This window comes from Selaginella moellendorffii, unplaced genomic scaffold, assembly GCF_000143415.4.
Source record: "Selaginella moellendorffii unplaced genomic scaffold, v1.0 SELMOscaffold_41, whole genome shotgun sequence".
Taxonomy (NCBI): Eukaryota; Viridiplantae; Streptophyta; class Lycopodiopsida; order Selaginellales; family Selaginellaceae; genus Selaginella; species Selaginella moellendorffii.
Genome location: NW_003314302.1, coordinates 1,179,419 through 1,199,758, shown reverse-complemented (window position 1 = coordinate 1,199,758; position 20,340 = coordinate 1,179,419). Strand labels below are relative to the sequence as shown.

The window sequence follows — 20,340 nt, the reverse complement described above, 5'->3', positions numbered from 1 at the left end:
CTTCGCTCCTTGGGCTGTATGTTTAGGAGTTGCTCCGTGGTTCAGTTCCGTCACTCTTTGGCTCCATGCTTGGGAGTTTGGCACCATTCCTTCGTTTAGTGGCCCAAGGCCCTGAAACTCGGGTTCCACACCACTGTCTTTTGGAAATGTGGTATGTGACATGTGGCATCTATCACGTGGCATAAAGAGGGTTTAAATTCCGCTTCATGGTGTTATCCTATGGTAAATCACCATAGGATAAAGGGTCAAAACCACATGCGCTACAAAAAGAGACTTTTGATGATGTCGTTGTGTGGCAAGAATGCCAGATTTCTGCGGTTCAAAGCGACATAAAGGAGGTTAAGGATTCCATTAATCTCATTAAGGATTTTTTGCTTCGCATGAACCCTCAAGGGTTGAATTAATCTCATGTCCGTGATTACCATTGGTACGTCAAGCATGCCAAGGATTATGGTATCATGGAATGGAAATCATCACCAGATGTTTGTGATAGCTAGGAGGTTGATTCTTGGTTGAAATTGTGGGAAAGTTGTTAGTCTCACAATCTTTGTAAAGATAAGGTAAATATTGATTTTTTTATGATGAAGCTTATGGGTCATGCTTCTTTGTGGTGGAAGAATTACATTAAAGCTAATCCACAACCGACTTTTTGGACTGATTTGATGAAGGTTTTCCGCACTTCGTTTGTCAAGAAGTTTGAAGAGGTTGATCTTGTGAACTAGCTGTTAGAGATCCGGCAGAGGACTTTGTTTTTGAATGCGTATGCCCACAAGTTCCATGATCTTTACTTTAGTCTCACGGGCACCTATAATGAGCTATTAAAGGTGCAATGTTTCATTAAAGGATTGAGCTCAGTGGATGTGCAATAAAAGGTCAAGAAGGATTTTCCAGCAACATTAACTGATGCTATCACTAAGGCTCAAATCTTTTCGCCCAAACCGTAGGTCAACTTGGTTAACTCTGGTCAAAAGGATGGTCTTTAAGGTGGTCAACATGATGACCAACCCACCAATACTTCATCTTCGGGGAAGAAACGACTATTGTTTCGTTGTAATTCGAAGAGTGAAGATGGTAATAAGGCCAAAAGACATTGTTTGGACCAAAGAGAGAAAGATAAGTGTAAGCTCCTGAGTTTGGACTTCTCGAGAAGTCACCCAGCCCAATACTATTCAAACCCAAGGACACTTAACCCCAAATATCCCAAGACTCTTAACCGATTGGAAAAGGGGGTGCACTCTTGTTCATGGGCCCTTTCCCTCTATATTTAAACCCCATGGATCATCTCTCAAGTCGTTCCCTTTGGTTGCTTACAATCCACCACGCTTCTCTGCAAGTTCACACCCTCATGAACGGAAGCTGAGAGCCACGGCTCTCTTGAGAGCCCCGCTCTCTTAACACCCTACCCCTCGGGTCGAGCCCAGCGGGAGCAAACTGGACCAGCCAGATGTCAATCAACATGTGGTGTGATTCCCTTAGCCAACCAACAGAGTCAGACTCAAGACGGCTCCAATACCAAATTGTAAGCCACAAATTTTTCCTTTCTAATTTGCTAGCTTACCTCGTCTATCCGACCAACACTGCCTTGGTTTGTGCTAAGTTCCCTCGCCAAGGTTCTCGCCTATTGTACCAGCTCCTACTTGGTCCTACTTGGTTTCAACTACTCACTGCACGAGCAATGGAGCATTAGCCTTCCATCCACGGATTCCCAAATCTCTCCCAATCCCCCTCCCTGGGTTAGACTGGACTTAAGGTTCGGCTACACTCCCCACAGGCACAAGCAGCCAAGCACACCAAGCCTCCAGGTTCCTAACACCCCTTGGTACAGCAAGACTTGATCATGGGACCCTCTAAATCCCAAGCCTTGGGTGCAATACTTGCTTCGGGGCATCGGGGCGAAACACCGTCGCCTAATGGCCCGGTATGGGTACCCCCCATCCCGAAGGGAAGGCCCAAGCCCCTAGGAAGGGCGAAGACTAATGAGCCACAAAGTACTCAAGTGGGGCACCACTCCACATGAGCCGGGAGCACCGCAGTCGGTTTCCCTTTCAGGAGTGGGAGCTGCTCTTGAGCACTTCCCTGGGTGGCCCCTCCGGCACCACCCAAGCCCATGCTCACTCCCACCCAAGGCCCCTCAGCCCCAGTCTCAACCTCAAGTCAGTTTGGAAGCACCACTGGAGAGTTCCTTCAAGACTGGTTCCTAGACCTCACTATCCCTACTATACTTTTGGAACCCCCTGCAGCCCCCCCCCCCCCTAGGAGACACATGCTTTGGGCTTTCACCCCTTGACCCGTATTAGTATTTGGACTTAGTCTCAGATTCGATCTCGGACTCGATCTCGGACCCGACTTCGGATTCGGTCTCGGACTCGATCTCGGACTCGATCTCGGACCCGATCTTGGACTCAACTTCGGACTCGACCTCGGACTCAGTCTTGGACCCGATTTGGATCTCGGACTCCGTCTCAAACTCGGTCCCGAACTCGGTCTCAATCTCGGTCTCCGATTCGGCCTCGGCTCGTTCCCGGACTCTATCTCGAACTCGGTCTCAGAGTCGGTCTTGGACTCGATCTTCGACTCGGTCACATCCGATGAACTCTTTGTCATTTCGGTCAAGCTTTCGGGGATCCTTTAGTCTACGACATCTCGGGGAGTCAGTTCCTTACAACTCCACCACCCATAGAAGAAGTTCGATGCCCACATCGAACGTCTCTTTTTATCCTACGACTTGTTGACCATGTCTCTAGGGGCATCCCCCCACTTAGTGGTGTGCCTAAGTTAGCCTCCCTGGCCAAGAGCCCATGACAACGAAATATAAGTGTCCCTATACCCCTCATCTCACCATGCCCTAGTATGGGGTCCGGACTTGAACCCAGCCTTGCTTTACTAGGGGGTTGGGACTCGAACCCAACCTCCGTAAAATACGTCTACGGATTCGACATCCCCGCGGGGAGTCGGGCGTAGTGCCCTATGTCTGGTCGACCTATCCAACCCATGCTAATTAGCTTACCTTCGGCGCGCCTTCGGGTCCCAACATATGCCATTGCTCAACTTTGCAAATTGATATTTTTAATTGAACTTTGCATAAGTACATAGAGTTCTGCCTTGTAGAAATTCCTCCACTAGATCTCACGCATTCGCTAGGTTCTCCTCCGGTTCCCATGTTGCTTCGTAGTGTGGAAATCCTTTCCACTTCACATGGAACTCTTTCACCTTACGTCCTTGTCGCTTGCTCTTGCGCGCATTGAGGATGGCCTCGACTTTGTATTCCTCTTCCCCTTGGATAACCTCAGGTAAAGGTCTTACTTGGTCCTTGCGAAGTGGATCCTCAAAGTACGGCTTGAGTAAGTTCACATGGAACACTGGGTGCATCTTCCCCATCTCTCGAGGAAGTCGGAGTCGGTAAGCCACTTTACCGATTCGTGCCTCAATCTCGTAAGGCCCCACGAACCTGCTTAAGGAACTCAAGATCAATTCATTTACAGGAATACATGCATTTTTACCTTTGGGTCAACTTCCGGCTGATCCCACTTGGTAGCCTAAGGTTCTTGGTGTTCAACCACACCTTCTCCCCAGCTTGGAACTCTACATCCCGGCGCTTTTGGTTCGCGTACTTGGTTTGCCTTTATTGAGCCCGTTCCAAGGAATCCCTCACTAGATTCCAAATGTTGAGTCTTTCCGCCGTGAATGCCTCCACTGCGGGTAGCTCTCCATGATACTCGACCACGCCGAGTTCCACAGGACCTTCAATAGCTCGCCCATTGATGACTTCCCATAGACTCACCTCGATACTCGAATGTGGTGAGTTGTTATAACACATTTCCGCAAGTCCCAAATGACTTACCCAATCGGTTTGGTCTCCCGAGACATAGCATCGCAAATAATCCTCCAGCTGCTTATTCACCCTTTCCGTTTGTCCGTCTGTCAAGAAGTGTTAGTGCCACCAAACTTGACTTAATACCCCATACCTGTTTGTGGGTGATAGGCTGTGTTGAATTTCAACTTGGTGCGATACTATTCCAGGAGAGTCCTCCAGAACCTACTAGTGAAGATCTTATCTCGATCTGAGATGATCTCTTCCAGCCTTCCCCGCACTCGCACCACTTGTTCAAAGAACAGCTTCGCCACACCTTCCACATCCACTTCCGTTATGGTGGGTATGAAATGTGCCATTTTTGAAAATCGGTCCACCACCACGAATATCGCATCAAACCCCTCGCTTGGGGGGAGTCCCGTGATGAAGTCCATTGTTAGACATTTCCACGGGCGATCTGGAATTGGGATGCTTTGCAACAAGCCTCCACTAGCCTTAGTCACGGCTTTGACCTGCTGACATGTTGGACATGTCTTTACATAGTCTTGGACTTCCTTAGCCATATCTGGCCAATGGTACTTCCTCTTGAGTAAGCCCATCGTCTTGGGCACTCCGCCGTGTCCCGCAAGAGGTCCGTCATGACACTCTTCTAAGGCTACCTTCCTTAGTTCCCCTTCTGGAACATACACCCTCGTTTGCTTGTAATAGATGAGTCCGTTGCGTTCTGCATAGCCCGTTTTCTCTTCCGTTGGCAGCTCACCTCTCTGGTGAGCTTCCCGTGCCTCTAGATTCCTCAGCAACACTTCTTGTGCTAGACCATCGTTCTTATATGCTGTCCACACATCGTCCCAGAAGGTTGCTGTTATGCTGGATATCGCCAACCTCAAGCTCGCTTTTCGACTTAGCACATCCGCCACAATGTTGCTCTTCCCGGGCTTGTACAAAATCTCACAATCAAACTCGGCCAAGGCATTGGCCCACCGACCCTGTTTCCCTCTCAGGTCGGGCTGTGACAAGAAGTGTTTCGTTGCCACATTGTCCATGTAAACCTTGAAGTGTCTCCCAAGGTAGTGTCGCCACTCCTTGAGCGCCTTGACCACTGCAAACAATTCCTTCTCATGGGCAGGCCACTTCCTTTGAGCCTTGTCCAACTTCTTCGAGAAGAATGCTACTGGATGGTTGTCTTGCTTCAAAACTGCACCCAACGCAAAGTCCGAAGCATTCGTTTCTACCTCAAAGTCCTTACCAAAGTCTGGTAATGCCAACACGGGAGCCTTCCTCAACTTCCCTTTGAGGTGGACGAATACCACCTCGCATTCTGCTGTCCATACCATCTTCCCTTTTCCTGTTTGGTCCGTTAAGGGCAGGGCTACTCTCGAATAGTGTCTGATAAACTTTCGGTAGTAGTTACATAGCCCCAAGAATGCCCTCAACTCATGTACATTTGATGGTCGCTCCCATTCCTAGATCACTTGGACCTTCTTCGGGTCCACCTTGAGCCCGTTCTGGCCCACCACATGCCCGAGAAACTTTACCTCTTGTTGAGCAAAGTCACATTTGTTCTCTTTAGCATACAGTTTGTGTTCCCTTAGTTTCTCAAACACCTTCGCCAAGTGTTCAGCATGCTCCTCTAGCGTCTCGCTATAGATCAGGATGTCATCGATATAGACGACCACGAAGTGATCCAGATAGGGTACAAAGATGTGGTTCATTAGCGTTGAAAACGTTGCCGGCACATTACATAGCCCGAAGGGCATCACTAGAAACTCAAAGCTCCCATACCTGGTTCGACAGGTTGTCTTCTTCACATCTTCCTCGGCTACCCTGATCTGGTAGTATCCTGACCTTAGGTCAATCCTCGAGAAGTATTTTGCCTTTCCCAACCTATCGAACAGGTCCTCAATCCTTGACAAAGGGTACTTGTTCTTCTTTGTATACTTGTTGAGCAACCGATAGTCTATGCACATGTGCATAGATCCATCTTTCTTTTTCACAAATAGCACCGGCGCCTCATATGGCGACTTGCTCAACCTAACATACCCTTTGTCCACCAACTCCTTTAGTTGGCACTTGAGCTCCTTGAGTTCCTTTTCATTCAAACGATAAGGGGGATGAACCACTGCCTCAGCACCCTCGACCAGCTCAATCTTATGTTCTATCGGTCGTGCTGGGGGCAACCCCGCCGGTAGCTCCTCCAGCATGGTATCCTGGAATTGGTCCAACACTCGCTGGATCACTAAAGGCACTTCTTCTGTTCTTGTCTTTTTGTCACTCTTTACCGAGAGTAAGCACAAAAAGGCTGCCTTAGTTCCTTTAGTGAGTTGTCCTCTCGTGGACACCAGGTTTAAGCAGGAATCTTTGGCCTTGCTTTGCCCTACCTTTAGATCCTGAGCCTCCACCCTAGATCTTCTTCCTTGGGCATTTGCCAGTACCACAAGGTTCCTACCTTGTCCATGCAAGGCTACCACAAACCGATTGAACCAATCCATTCCGAAGATCACGTCAAATCCCGCCATGTCCAACATGGTGAAATCCATGTCCACTTTCCAAGTCCCCACTCCGACTCTCGCTTGTCGAAGTACCTCATCGGTGCTTTGGCTACCTTAAACAAACTCTATAATCCTTGGTTCGCCTAGCCGCTGCACCGTTAGTCCGGCATGCCGAACTATGTCTGCAGCCACAAAATTATCCGAAGCACCCATGTCAATAAGGATCTTAACAAAGCTACCTCCGAGCTTCCCTCGGAGGGCTAGTAGATGTCGCGAACGACTCTCTACCAAAGTTGCTCGTGTAATGAGTAACTTTGAGTTAGGGACTGGATCACATACCTCAGTTTGGACTTCACCCGACTTGATGGCCATATTGGCTTTGGCCTTCTTCGGGTAGGGACATTCCCTCGAAAAGTGTCCCGCTTCACCGCAGTTGTAGCATATGTTGTTTCCCACGCTGCTATACGACTTGACTTTCTTATCCGTGGGTTTGTCTCTTTTCGCTTGACTCCCCCACGTACTCGCTCGCTGGCCACCGGATTTGCCTTTCCGGAACCCCGAGGACTCATTCTTAGAGAAACTCTTCTTGAATTTCCCTCGGCTATACGTTCCCCTTGGTTTGGCCCCTTTGCTAAACGTGAACCCCGACCCCGTCGTGTTCCCCTTTCACAGGTTATCGTTGAAATGCACCTTGATGGCTGCATCCAACGCTTCCTTGTAGTTGGTCGGGTTCCACCGCATCACCTCTCCGCGAGCCCAGGTTTGCAAACCTGATATGAAGGCATGGAACGCATCCATATCCCCCATGTCCGTGACAAGTATCCTCTTTGCCATAAACCCATTCACATACTCCTGAATGCTTCCGGTCTGCTTCAGCCTACTCAGCTCGTCTCTTAGATGCAGAGTAGCATTCGGAGGAACGTAAATCGCGCAGATCCTCACCTTCATCATTTCCCAAGTGGCCACTGGTCCTTCGTTAGCCTCTGTCATTCTCCACCAAGACTTGGCATTATCTGCCAAGTATGGTTTTGCACATAGGACCTTCTCCAAGCTTGGTAACCGCAATGCTCGGAAGTAGTCCTCCATATCATAAAACCAATCCTCCACCACCTTATAGTCATTCACTCCCTTGAAGACCGATGGGGGCTTTGGTTTGTACTTGGGAACTGCCTGAGGGACTGATTCCACTTCGGTCTATTCGACTTTGTTTGGTTCTGCCTCAGTCACTACCGAAGGGTCCGCACCCTCTGCACTGCTAGCATCCGCAGTCTTTCGCTTTTTCTTCCGCTTCTCGTCACGCTTTAACTTGCGTATGAGAGTCTCTAGTAGGGCATTGGTTTGTGCCAATTGTCCTTCTAGAACGTCCAATCGAGTCCCTACCGAAGGGTCCGCACCCTCTGCACTGCTAGCATCCGCAGTCTTTCGCTTTTTCTTCCGCTTCTCATCACGCTTACGTCTTGCCCTTGCCATCTCCCAGCAATCCGCTTCTATCCTTCGCTAGAACTAAGGAAGAGGCTGCCCTTGCCATCTCCCAGCAATCTGCCTCTATCCTTCGCTAGAACTGAGGAAGAGGCTCCGATACCAAATTGTAAGCTCCTGAGTTTGGACTTCCCGGGAAGTCACCCAGCCCAGTACTATTCAAACCCAAGGACGCTTAACCCCAAATATCCCAAGACCCTTAACCGATTGGAAAAGGGGGTGCACTCTTGTTTATGGGCCCTTTCCCTCTATATTTGAACCCCATAGATCATCTCTCAAGTCGTTCCCTTTGGTTGCTTACAATAAGGTGGAGGGCAATTGTTTTCGTTGCCACAGGGCTGGACATTAGAGTAAGGATTGTTCTGAAGATGACTATGGTGGAAATTATAGGCAATGATGTGAAGTGATAGTGCTTTTGGGGCCGTATTGTTTCAAGTTAGGCATTCTCTTGCATTTATAAGCCATCGCATTCATAAGCCATAATTTTGATGCCACACAGTGGAATTGACCTATTCAAGAATGGCAACATTACCTATATGGATTGGACTTCCATGTAGATTCAAATCATTAGTCTCTCCAAATGTAGATCTTCAAAGCCATCTTGCTCGTTGGCAAGAATTTCTATAGGAAATGTTTGTTAAGATTCGGTACAAGCATGGAAGTGACAATAAGGTGGCTAATGCATTATCCAGGATGGTAAATTCTATCTCATTCGTGAAGCTATCCAACAATCTCTTGGATGAGCTTAAAGAGTTTGCTGACTTCGACTCCTTTATCACTGATATTTGTATGAAGGTTTTGTTGAGGGACACCTCCACAGATTTAAAATGTGACAAGTTTACATCATTCGAGATACGAGATGGAATCCTAGTGAAGAAGGGACATATAGTGGTCCCTCGTGTTGACAAACTTATCAAATGGATTTTGGTTGAGTGTCACGATGTGCCAAGTGTTGGGCATCCAGGGGTATTGAGAACATATATGTTGGTGAAGAGGCATTTCTTTTGACCTGGGATGAAGTCAGATGTTGAGAAGTACATACATGGTTGTTTGACCTGCTAGGCAGTTAAAGTTGATCATCAGAAGCTCACTGGCCTCTACATCTTTTATGTGTACCCGAGAATAAGTGGGATAGCATCTCGATAGACCTTATCACTGGTTTGCCCAAAACCTTTCGAGGAAATGATGCTATTTGGGTTGTTGTGGATCATTTGATGAAAATGGCTCACTTCTTCCCCGTGAAGATGACTATAAAAGCTTTTGAACTTGCTCAATCATTTGTAGACCAATTATTCAACCTCTATGGTTTGCCGGGTGACATTGTGAGTGATTAGGATCCCAAGTTCACGTCTAAGTTTTGGCAAGTGGTCTTTGAGAAGCTAGAGACTAAGCTGAGTATGAGTAGTGGTGAGCATCCACAATTTGATGAGCAGATAGAGTGCATAAATTAGCTTTTAGAAGATATGCTAAGGTCTTTTGTGGGAAACTTAACTCGACAGGGAGTATGGGAAAAATACTTGCCTTTGCTTCAGTTTGCTCATAATAGCACTCATCAATAAGCTATTGGCATGTCTCCATTTATGGCAATGTATGGCTATGAGCCTAAGTCTCCAGTGAGTTTGAATTTGGCTTTGGTTCGAGTACCTCATGCTTGTGATTTCTTGGAGGATATGCAAAACAAGCTTGAGTTGGCAAAGTTGAACATGGGGCAAGCTCAAGAGCAAGACAAAAGATTGGCTGATGAGGATCATCGTCATCAAGAGCACAAAGTTGGTGACAAGATTTTCCTTAAGCTGTTGGATGCACAATGGTCTCTAAAAGGAGGTGGCAGTGCTAAGTTGTCTTCACGGTATTGTGGGCCTTGGACAATTTTACAGCATATAGGGGATCTTGCATACACTTTAGACTTGCTAGTTAGTTCGAAGATTCATCCAACATTCTAGTGAGCAAGCTTAAAGCGTGTTTGCACTTTGGTGATGTCATGTATTAATCCATCATCCAGATCCTAGAGATTGATGCAGAGAAGGCTGGTCTGGCCAATATTCTTGCTCAAAGATTGGTGAGAACAAGCCGGAAGACAACTAGGGAGTTGTTAGTTCAATGGAATGGTTATTCCATGGACAAAGCTATATAGGAAACTAAGGATGACATGAAGAAAGTGTTTCCAAGTTTTGGTTATGACTTGGATGATATTCTTGAGGAAGGGGAGAATTGAGTTTTATAGCTGTATTGTTATATGATTTGAGCCGTTTGTTCTATTCTCATTCTCTTGTTTCCATGACCATATTGTCATGTGAGAAAGCCGAATTGCTTTCCTTCTTTCATGGCCATTTGTCGCGACATTGGTATTGCCATTTGCACATCTTTTCTTCATGGTTGTATTGCCTTGGACTCCCTTTATGTGAGGCTTGTTTAGCTTCTCAATGCTATTGTATGTGGTTAGGTCATAAGGGAGGGGAAAATGACACGAACCACAGGAATATTTTGAGAATATTCTATTCCTGTGGGATTTAAGGCCATAACACCTTAAGGGTTGGGAGGTTAGCCTAGGGTTCACTCTCTTGTTCATTTCACTACTCTTGAACAATAGACAAGACCTTACACGAGAGAATCAACTACTAGCTCTACCTCACCTAAAACACATACATAACACTGTAAGTCTTGAAAGCACAATCCAAATCACCACCTCATCAACAACAGCATCTATCTTATTACTCTTGGGCATGTCAACCTGTAAACACATAAAACAAAAAGCCATTGCTAACACGATTGCTGTGGCCATTTGTTGTCCAATTTCGTGTGTCATCCGCCTCTCTTTTGAAAAGAAAGAAAGAGGGCAATTAAGAAACACGCTTAACTTACCTCCGCCTTAATCTAATGCAGTAGCGAGCAAAATTCTCCGAGCGAACCTCCCAATGCCCTAGGCTTGATCGCCATTGCCACGCCGATCGGACGGCACACCTCTCTTTAAATGCGCGTCCACGTTGGATCTCCAAAGTTGAATATTTCAAAATTAGCGCTTTTCTAAACATCGCCCCACTTCACGTTGTGCTTGGCCGCGAGATAGTGAGCTCCCACGGGACCCCGGCTTCCGTACGGGTATAACTCGGGCGCCGTCTTCTTTCTCTCGAGATCTTTAAGAAGAGGAGTGAAAATCTTCCACGCCGCGTCCAGTTCATCGCTCCTGATGAAGAGACGGCGCTCTCCAGCGATGGCATCCAGCAGCAATCGCTCGTAAGCATCAGGGATTTCTTTCGAGTATCTGTTACATAGCTCGTAAAAAAGAATTAAACTGTTAGCTCGTTCTACCTGTCTGCGTAGAGGAGGTCCAGAGTGCTTCGATCGAGTCTCATTCCCAGCCCCGGGACTTTGTTGTTGATCTTGAGATAAATGGCTTCGTCTGGCTGGACTCGAATCACTAGCTCGTTGGTGGCTTTGTCTAATTCCGTACCGAGGTTCCGCTTGAAAAGATTTCCAGGGACGTGTCTAAACTGAACTCGAATCTCGGTCCTGTGAACCACACACGAAACAAAATATGAAACTTTGCGGAATCCAGAATGCAGCAATTTTACGTACCGTCTGGTTTGCAAAGCTTTTCCGGCTTTCATAAGAAATGGCACGCCATCCCAACGAGCATTGTCTATGAAGAGAGCTGCCGCTGCAAACGTTGGAGTGATGCTGTTCTTGGGCACGGTGGAATCGTCTGTGTAGCCGGGAAATCTAACACCGTCTTTGGAGTAACCTTTGTACTGACCAACAGCAGTATCTTCGATACTTAGAGGCCTCATAGACCTTACAACTTTTACCTGGAGAAAACGAGTAAAATCTCTTCATACCAGGGCAAAAGTTTAGCTTACTTTTTCGTTTCTCACGTCTTCCGCATCTAAGCTTACTGGAGGCTCCATTGCAAACAGGGCTACAATCTGGAGTAAGTGGTTTTGCATGATGTCTCGAATGATGCCGTAGCGATCAAAGTACCTGGAAGAAATGTTAAGTCGTTTTACAAACAAAAAAGATGCGTGAAGCCTACACACCCTCCTCGTCCTTCGGTACCAAAGTCCTCAGCGAAAATAATCTGCACGTTTCGAATGTATTTTCTCGACCACAGAGGTTCAAACACCAGATTGGAGAACCGGAGAACCGAGAGATTTTCAACAAGTTCCTTTCCAAGATAGTGATCGATGCTGTACGAAAAAAGAAGAGACTATCAAGCCAAGTAAGAGAAATACCTTCTTACCGATATATTTGATCTTCATTCAAGTACTGCTTAAGTCCACTTGTTAGCTGTGCGCTAGATTCCGAATCACGGCCAAATGGCTTCTCCACAATCACACGAGTCCATCCTGTTGACGATGAGGCAGCGAGACTGCCACACTTTGCTGCGTCCACGAAGACATTGGGAGGAACTGATAAGTAGAACAAGCGGTGTGCAATTCTTCCTTGCTGCATCAAAGAAAAAGAAAACAGAGAGTAAAATCCTCGCAAGTTGTAACAGCACGGAAAAACTAGATACCTCGTGGCCTTTGAGCTTCTCATTTAGCTGAGCGAAATTCTCAAGCGAGTCATATTGGCCAGGGTGATAGAAACAGCGTTTCAAGAATTCCTCCATCTTGTCTCCACAGTTTTCACTGTAGGAAAGAACAGAATAAGTCGTTCTAGGTACCATGATAAACACTTCACGCAAACCTTCTATCGATCCGGCAAGTTAGATTGCCACTGATTTTCAATCGCAACTCTTCGTCGGTCATCTTGCTCCTGGCGTAGCCACACACTGTAAAATGCTGCTCTACGTAAGAGACGCTTCTTTAAGCCACAAAACCTTGTGAAAATAAAAACGATGGATTCGTTCGTACCTGGGGAAGATGGCCGTCGTAGAACAATGCAAAGAGGGCCGGAAATATCTTCTTCTTTGCAAGATCACCGGATGCCCCGACGATTGTGATGCTAACAGTCGAATGAGAAGCGCCGGTGGTAGCAGCGACGCCATTGGCATTGGCAATCACAAACTCTGGAGCTTGAGGAACAGCTGCCGCATCTGTGATAATCCTGGATCAAAACGCAACGCACAGCAGGATTCACATACCGAGTGAAGAATGCGCGTGGCAAGCTACCGCAGCTCGTTTCCCCCCAGAGACTAGCTTCCCCCCAGAGAACTTGAACAACCCTAGACGCAGAGAACGAACGGGGCTTGTGAGAACACGAGGAGGCAATCCACGAGCACAAGATGCTTGTAGAATATTCGTCATAGCACAGCCTTGACCTAATTTTTCAGTATTAATGTTTATTATTATTATTAACTTTCTTAAATCCTTATATTATTGATAATAATTAATTATACTTTTATAAATCCAAATATTCATTAATTTAATCAAGCTCAAGTATTTCTTCATTAGCGGACAGAGCTTTCACCGTCTAGTCCATTCTTCACTACGATAAAATTCATAAACTAGGTTCCTGTTGTTGCTATTAAACTTGGTTTGGCCAAAACATCAATCACTCTATCGCGTCCGCCCATGAGAAATCAGAGCCAATTGAGCAATCTAGGAAATAGTCAAAACATTGATCTCCATCTTTTCTAAGGGCTTACCTATAACTCGGAAACGTATCCTTCCATGAACTCTCCCAAGGTTCCATGGGCTCCAAACCGAGCGAGCAGTGATTCTGGCAGAACTCTGTAGCATCGTCAAGATTTCCCAAACCCAAGACACGGCACTGGAGCTTCCACTCATCTTACGTCTGGAAGAAGCTATCAGATGAACAAAAGACCACGATGATGTCAGGTCCATCAGGAAAACAGAAACAATATCACAGAGCTCTTGCAGATCATGGTCTTGCCTGAGTCCTCGGGGCAGATGATCACAATCGGTGATATCTGACCATCTTCAACTTGGCCTTCTCAATCATGCCAAAGTACTTGTGCGAATCATTATTTTGCATTTCTTGTACAATCCTAAACTTCAAGGCGAACGCCTCTTCGTCCACAGTTGGGAAACGCATCGTTAGAGTGAATTCTATATAGTCAACGGTCAGGTAGAATATTCCTCTAGAATATTTTGGTCAACTTTAGGGCTAAGTGTTACGGATCCTTTTAACAAAAAGAAGCGGGTCGAATATCCTGCTGGAATATTATTGACCTCAATGGAGCTGAGAAGGCGAGGGCGTGGCGATGGCGCTTCCCAGGCGGCCGACAGCGATTCTAGGGCGGAAATGGAGCCCCAGCGCCGCGCTTGGCCATACATGGCGCTGCTCGCGCTCCAATACGGCATCCAGCCGATCATCTCCAAGCGCTATAGCGGGTAAGATTTCGTCCCTTTGGATCCTCCATCAATCGTGATTCATCGCGATCGCGGATCTGGTGTAGGAAGGAGGTGATCATCTCCACGACGGTGCTTGGATGTGAGATTGCAAAGGTATGTCCATTGTCGAATCGAAAGGAATTTTTTTCTTCTTTGCTTTTTCCGTCCGTTGTTAAGTTTTAGTGTGATCGCACAGACTGTGTTTGCGCTCGTTTTTATGTTTCTCGATGGAAGTATTTGGAGACTTCACAAGGAATGGAACGCTATTGACGCATTGACAGCGTCAGCTCTTCCAGCAGGAATTTATGCTGTGCAAAACACTCTCTTGCAGCTCTCGTATCGTCACCTCGATTCGCTTACGTTTTCCTTGCTCAACCAAACAAAACTTCTTTTTACAGCAGTGTTCATGTTCTTTCTACTCGGGTAAGGATTCATTTCTTCCAATTTCCATTTTTCGCGAGTGATCATGTGTGTTATTCTTCACAGGATTACGCAGACAAAACAGCAAATTGGTGCTTTGCTCTTGCTAGTCTCGGCCGCTGTTCTGCTTAGTTTTGGTCAGAAAAGCTCCAAAAGCTCCGCTGATGTCGATCCGGAGTCGACTTTAATACTTGGCGTAATTCCGATCCTAGTTGCTTCAATGCTCTCCGGGTTGGCATCGACACTTTGCCAATGGGCCGCCCAGGTACATCATTCCCTTCCCCTCTTTTATTATTTCTCGTGCCTCACTATCTCGGGATCCTGTGCCAGGTGAAGCGTAGAAGCACGTACTTGATGACTGTTGAGATGTCAACTTTCGGAAGTCTGTTTCTCATCGCCAGCTTGCTTAAGTCGCCCGACGGAGAAGCGATCCGGCGGCGTGGTTACTTTTCCGGATGGACCACGCTCACCCTTGTAAGTCGTGTGGATTCTTCAATCTTGCGACACTTATGTGCGCATCCTGTTGCAGCTCCCACTCTTTACAAATGCATTTGGTGGGATCTTAGTTGGCTTAGTGACAACATATGCTGGTGGGGTTCGAAAGGTACGAAGAAGAGAAAGAAAAAATAAATCTATGTTTCTATTTTCTGTCGCCGTAGTGGAGCACCCACACTCTCTCACACACACACACTTGCTTTTGTTGCAGGGCTTTGTTATAGTGTCTGCTCTGGTGGTCACGGCGCTCTTGCAATTTGCTCTCGAGGACATTCCGCCCTCCATCTACGTGCTAGTGGCGATGCCAATGGTCATCTCTAGCACGGTCATATATCAGCGATACTCTGGTGTCTCCAAAAAGAAGAAAGCGTCCTAGTTTTCCTTTGGGTAAAGCTCTTTTTTTGACTCTCTCTTTTCAAGAAATCCATCGCCGGGTTGGTTCAAGCTGATTGATTGTGCACTTTGGTTTGCTTGTCTCAGGCCGAAGCTCATTGTTAAATGGGGCCCTGTGTATTCCTTCCCTGTGCCTAGGGAGGGAATCACACTTTTGCAGCTAGTCTTTTTTATATTTCTCCTCCTCTTTGCGGTGGAGTGACGGAAGCAGAGTTGACTCCTTTAAAACGGGCCCGTGACGCAAGTTACGCTTTGATGCATCGACTTCTAGAAAGCTACAGGTACGTTCTGCGTGCTCGCTGCGTTGTTATCAATACAGCTACTTATCGAGTGAGCATTTGGACTTTGCGGAGGGAAATTCTTGCAGATTCTGCGGGAGTTTTTTCCCGAATATATCAAAGCAGCTCGCCACCCTGTGCCGCAAACAGCGCGAAGCGACTTGTCACCTACTTGGTCCAGGGTGAGAGATGTGTTGCTGCTGCTGCTGTTGCTGTTCGCGAGAAAGATGAAGTCGAAAAGGAAAAGGGGCGGCTTACTTGGCGACGCTTGGAGCGTGAAAGCAGGCATGTATCTTTGAATTTCGATGTGTTTGGAGATTTTGCTCCCGGTTCTCAGGTCCTCTGTGCAGGTTGGCCGAAGCTCCTTTTCTCCAAACGAAAGTCAGAGGCACAGGACACGCAGCTTTATCCGTCATGGATGGGCGTATTAATTGCGAGAATGAATCAAGTCAAAGAAATGGAGCATAGCCGTAAGAGCACCACCAAACTTCGGTTGAAGTCTCAAGCTGAAAAATCGATTGTTTATGCCAGGCTGATTGATCGTTCGAAGTCAAAGGATTGGCTTGGAGGAAGAGGTGCGTAAGCTTCCAGAGAATTGTTCGTGATCGCAAGTGAGTTTCTTTTTTTTTACTTCTGCTTTTGTATCGTGATCTCGCCTCGCTGTTCTCTTGATCTTATAGCATGAATCTTCACGGAGATCGACGCGATTAAAATTTTCCAAAAGGTTCGCTCAACGAGAAGGCCACTAAAAAATGTTGGGAGAGATTTACGAATTCCAAGCGGCGCGTGAAAGCTGAAAACCGAATTAAAGAGGATCGATTAACGCTAATGCGGCCATTCCATTAAGCTAAGCAGCATAACGTCCGTCCAGAAATTACCTTTGACCGTCATTTGTAAGAAACGAATCTCTGGCGCCGGGAAATGCGCTTGTCGGAAAGGTGACGGCTGACGGGCAAGAGCGCCAGTCAGCCCGTCAGCCCGTCAACTATCAAAACCGTCAAAAACGTCAGTGCAAGTGGAGTTAAGAAAAGAAAAATAAAGGAAGACGCAAAAAAACTCGGCTATGGTGATATAGAAGAGAGCTTTGGCTGCGTTGTGTGTGTGTGTGTGTGTGTGTGTGTGTTATAGTTTTTATAGATAGTGTGTGTGTTCTACGCTAGCTATGGCGATGGAGGAGAGCTAGGGTTTCGAGAGGAGCGCGCAGCTAGGCGCTAGGCGCTGCGGCATCGGGCGCTGAATCGCCAGATTGACTGGGAGCTGCGTGGAGGGGGAATGCGTCGCGGCGCGCTAGGGTTTTGTGATTCCCGAGGTAAGATGTTTGCAGCGCCCGGAATGCGTCCTCTGCGCGTCGCCGATTTCTCGCGGGATTTCGCAGATTCTCGCGCAACGCTCGCGTAATATTTCGCAGTGATCCGGCTTTTACTCTCCCCGGCTGCTCGATCTCTCCTCCCTCCTCCAGATAGAGAGTGATGCCGGGGATTTCTTCTTTCATGAGCCGCGGGGGGATTGGATCTAGCGGCAGCAGCAGCGGTAGAGGCAGCGGCAGGGTTTGTGAAGGCTAGCAGCGATCCAAACGGAGGCCGAGCGAGGGCCGAAGAGGCAGAGGGAGGATGTGATCATGGGAAACAGCGTCTCAAGAGTGGTGAGCTGCTTCGTTCCCAGGCGGGAGCACGATGGGGCGGGAATTGTGCTCTCGGATCATCCTCTCGATGAAGGCCTCGGCCACTCCTTCTGCTACATCAGGCCTACATTGGACTCCTCCGCCAGCTCGCCCGCCCAGCACCAGTCCGGGGACTATCCCTTCTCCCACTCGACGAGCTCGTCCATCCACACCGACTCGGAGCCATTTGGGTCGAGCGTGGAGGCGGAGGAGCAGGCGCCGGCGATGCCCAGGATCAGCAAGAACGCGCTCAAGTGTACCATCTCCGAGACCTCTTTCAAGGCCATCTCGGGGGCGTCCGTCAGCGCCAACACCTCCACTTCCAGGTCGGCCCCTTTGCTCGATAGCTTCACCGCCTTCTCCAGTGTCCCGGCCGCGGCGTTCGAGAGCACGCCATCGTTTACAGCGCTGCCACTCCAGCCGATACCCAGGGGAATTGCTCACTCGGGACCCATCACTGGATCGTCAGGCTCTTGCTCGGGGCCGCTCGAGAGGGGATTTCTATCCGGCCCGCTGGAGAGGGCGTTCATGTCGGGTCCTCTGGAGCGGGGGTTCCTGTCCGGGCCCCTGGAGAGAGACAAGGCGGGCTTCATGTCTGGGCCATTGGAGAGGCAACTCTCCGGGCCTCTCGAGCAGGGAGGAGGTGGGCATTTCTCCGGGCCGGTTTTGTATCCTTCCGTATCGCACAGGGGACGAAAGAAGACGCTGGGCGAGTACGTGAAAGATGCAAGCTTGCCGGTTCGTCGAGCCTTCTCCAAGACGGTTTCCAACATCGCTCGCACTAGGAAGTCACTGGTTCCACACCGGAAGAAGCATAGAAGAGGTGGTGATCGCGACCAGCAGCATGCGAGCGAGTCGGTTGCGGACACTTACTCCATGTCGTCGGAGTTTGACGCGAGGGAGAGTCACCTTCAGTGGGCACAGGGAAAAGCCGGGGAGGATAGAGTCCATATAGTACTATCTGAGGAGCACGGATGGATGTTCGTGGGGATTTATGACGGCTTCAATGGCCCAGACGCACCGGATTTCCTCATGAGCAATCTTTACCCCGCCATATACAAGGAGTTGCAACGTCTCTTGTGGGACCAGAAAGAGGCATTTCAACTTTCGCAAAGTCCGTGCTCGCAGAGTCCACAGCAGCAGCAGCGGCTACTTACGAAAGCGAGACGTGAGATCGACGTTGGTGCCAACGGTGGTTTGGCGAGAAACGGCATGCAGGCGACGAGGTCGAGGAACTACCCCTCGCCTATGGATTGCCAGGACGATTGCAGCTCACTCGGAGTGATGGAGCTGGACGGGAAGTCGTCGGAGGATCGGCAAGGCACGAGAGCTTGCGGTGGTGGCGAGGTTGACGGCAAGCAGGTCAAGCTTAAGTCCATACTGGGAGTAAAACTCAAGCAGGCATGCAGGAGGAAGCACAAGGGTGGCAGCAGCAGCAGCAGCTACAAGAAGCTGTTCCAGTGGCGGTACGACTGGGAGCACGAGAGGCTAGAGTCGGAGAGGCTGGCCAAGGCGAGCGTCTGCGAGGAAGTGGACAGCCCGCCAATCCAGTCGAGGAGAGGCCGGGTGGATCACTCGGGCGTCTTAAAGGCGCTGGAGCGGGCACTCGAGGAAACGGAGCACGCGTATCTCGAGATGACGCAGAGGTCCGTGATGGACAACCCGGAGGTGGCGCTCGTCGGCTCTTGCCTGCTCGTCATGCTCATGAAGGACGAGGACGTCTATATTATGAACGTTGGCGACAGCCGCGCGGTGCTGGCGCAGGACACAAGGCCCTCTCGCAGCGGCAGCAAGTGCCAGTCGGTCCACTCCAGCGACAGTAAAGAGGCCGAGCACGAGCGCATCGGCGCTAGGGACTCGATGCTGAGGATGGAGCTGGAGAGGATCATCGAGGAGACCCCGACAGAGCTTGCGGCACTGGAGGCGGCGTATGATGTTGGGGACCTGGCGCCACCGCCTCTCTCGCCAACTTTGGAAGCTCTCCAGCTCTCCTGCGATCACAGCACGAGCATTGAGGAGGTGAGTTCTCTTTTTTGCCTCTCTCTCTCTCTCTCTCTCTCTCTCTCTCTCTCTCTCTATGCACGCCACACACACTGACTTAACGTTGACAGGAAGTGATGCGTATAAGGATGGAGCACCCGGATGATGAGGCATCTATAGCGAATGATCGCGTCAAGGGAAGGCTGAAAGTGACTCGAGCTTTCGGCGCGGGATACTTGAAACAGGTGTGTTCTTGCATGTTTTTTTTTCTTCTCCTGTTTGTTCTAAACTTTAGCTCTCTTTTACCAACACAGCCCAAGCTAAACGACGCTGTTCTCGAGATGTTCCGGATCGATTTCATTGGCGACGAGCCGTACGTGACTTGCACGCCCTCATTGCAGCATCACAGGCTGGGACCCCGGGATCAGTTCCTGGTGCTCTCCTCGGACGGTCTCTACCAGTACCTCAGCAACGAAGAAGTGGTGGCTCATGTGGAATGGTTCATGGAGAAATTCCCAGACGGTGACCCCGCTCAATACCTTATTGAGGAGCTTCTCTTTCGCGCTGCCAAGAAAGCCGGTATGTTCTACTAGTTCTTATAGTTCTTTAGTTCTTAGCATTGGATTGATTACCAGGTATGGATTTCCACGAGCTGCTAGACATTCCCCAGGGTGACCGCCGAAAATACCACGACGACGTTTCGGTGATGGTGATCTCGCTCGAAGGGAGGATTTGGAGATCATCCGGCTGAAAGAAAGAAAGACGATCGATCGATCTGGCAACCCCGGAGACAAGTGAGATTGGAATTTTTTTTCTTCTTCCAAGGACCAAGACAAGGGATAAAAAAAAAAGAGAGGGAAATCTGTGTGATGTGACTTTCTTGAAGAGGCACGAGGACTTTGCTCGCGATTTTGATTAGTGGCAAAAAAGCATATGATACTGCGCGCGGCTGTAATGGATGATGATGGCTATTAAATTTATTCCCAGGCTTCTAGATTCCTCGCTATCTCTCGATCGGGTCGGGTGGAAGGAATGGGAG

The 20,340-nt window shown here is 48.6% G+C and overlaps 3 protein-coding genes across 4 annotated transcripts; 2 read left to right on the top strand and 1 right to left on the bottom strand.

Moving 5' to 3' along the window:
* Positions 1–10,770: 10,770 nt before the first annotated feature.
* Positions 10,771–13,776, bottom strand: LOC9635139 (glucose-6-phosphate 1-dehydrogenase 2, chloroplastic). Its single transcript, XM_024684467.1, has 12 exons — positions 13,657–13,776; positions 13,367–13,451; positions 12,863–13,039; positions 12,633–12,814; positions 12,466–12,560; positions 12,293–12,407; positions 12,017–12,222; positions 11,814–11,963; positions 11,637–11,757; positions 11,356–11,585; positions 11,089–11,289; positions 10,771–11,041 (listed from the first exon to the last, which is right to left on the bottom strand). The coding sequence occupies exons 1-12, from the start codon at positions 13,774–13,776 to the stop codon at positions 10,804–10,806; spliced, it is 1,920 nt and encodes a 639-aa protein (XP_024540235.1). The 3' UTR covers positions 10,771–10,803.
* Positions 13,777–13,910: 134 nt separating this feature from the next.
* On the top strand, positions 13,911–15,943 carry LOC112349648 (CMP-sialic acid transporter 5-like). Of its 2 annotated transcripts, XR_002993459.1 has the most exons (9): positions 13,911–14,075; positions 14,141–14,189; positions 14,272–14,498; positions 14,562–14,760; positions 14,826–14,969; positions 15,025–15,099; positions 15,202–15,377; positions 15,471–15,664; positions 15,751–15,943. XR_002993459.1 is itself a non-coding variant. In XM_024684426.1 (7 exons), exons 1-7 carry the CDS (start codon positions 13,918–13,920, stop codon positions 15,364–15,366), a joined length of 1,017 nt encoding a protein of 338 aa, XP_024540194.1. In that variant the 5' UTR covers positions 13,911–13,917; the 3' UTR covers positions 15,367–15,439. The 2 variants fall into 2 exon arrangements, 1 of the variants encoding a protein (XP_024540194.1); XM_024684426.1 differs by lacking the exons at positions 15,471–15,664; positions 15,751–15,943 and having other exon boundaries at positions 15,202–15,439.
* A 56-nt stretch (positions 15,944–15,999) lies between these two features.
* LOC9634504 (protein phosphatase 2C 32) lies at positions 16,000–20,295 on the top strand. Its single transcript, XM_024684414.1, has 6 exons — positions 16,000–16,131; positions 16,193–16,272; positions 16,342–19,340; positions 19,433–19,546; positions 19,616–19,880; positions 19,937–20,295. Exons 3-6 carry the CDS (start codon positions 17,280–17,282, stop codon positions 20,050–20,052), a joined length of 2,556 nt encoding a protein of 851 aa, XP_024540182.1. The 5' UTR covers positions 16,000–16,131; positions 16,193–16,272; positions 16,342–17,279; the 3' UTR covers positions 20,053–20,295.
* Positions 20,296–20,340: the final 45 nt, after the last annotated feature.

Excerpts from the sequence above, each read along its gene's own strand:
- LOC9634504 (XM_024684414.1), top strand. The coding sequence starts at position 17,280 with ATGGGAAACAGCGTCTCAAGAGTGGTGAGCTGCTTCGTTCCCAGGCGG. Across the intron at positions 19,341-19,432 it reads ACAGCACGAGCATTGAGGAG|GAAGTGATGCGTATAAGGAT; the intron begins GTGAGTTCTCTT and ends TAACGTTGACAG. Across the intron at positions 19,881-19,936 it reads TCGCGCTGCCAAGAAAGCCG|GTATGGATTTCCACGAGCTG; the intron begins GTATGTTCTACT and ends ATTGATTACCAG.
- LOC9635139 (XM_024684467.1), bottom strand. The coding sequence starts at position 13,776 with ATGCGTTTCCCAACTGTGGACGAAGAGGCGTTCGCCTTGAAGTTTAGG. Across the intron at positions 13,452-13,656 it reads AGAAGGCCAAGTTGAAGATG|AGTTCTGCCAGAATCACTGC; the intron begins GTCAGATATCAC and ends ACGATGCTACAG. Across the intron at positions 11,586-11,636 it reads AAGACGTGAGAAACGAAAAA|GTAAAAGTTGTAAGGTCTAT; the intron begins GTAAGCTAAACT and ends CGTTTTCTCCAG.
- LOC112349648 (XM_024684426.1), top strand. The coding sequence starts at position 13,918 with ATGGAGCTGAGAAGGCGAGGGCGTGGCGATGGCGCTTCCCAGGCGGCC. Across the intron at positions 14,190-14,271 it reads TTGGATGTGAGATTGCAAAG|ACTGTGTTTGCGCTCGTTTT; the intron begins GTATGTCCATTG and ends GTGATCGCACAG. Across the intron at positions 14,970-15,024 it reads GATGGACCACGCTCACCCTT|CTCCCACTCTTTACAAATGC; the intron begins GTAAGTCGTGTG and ends ATCCTGTTGCAG.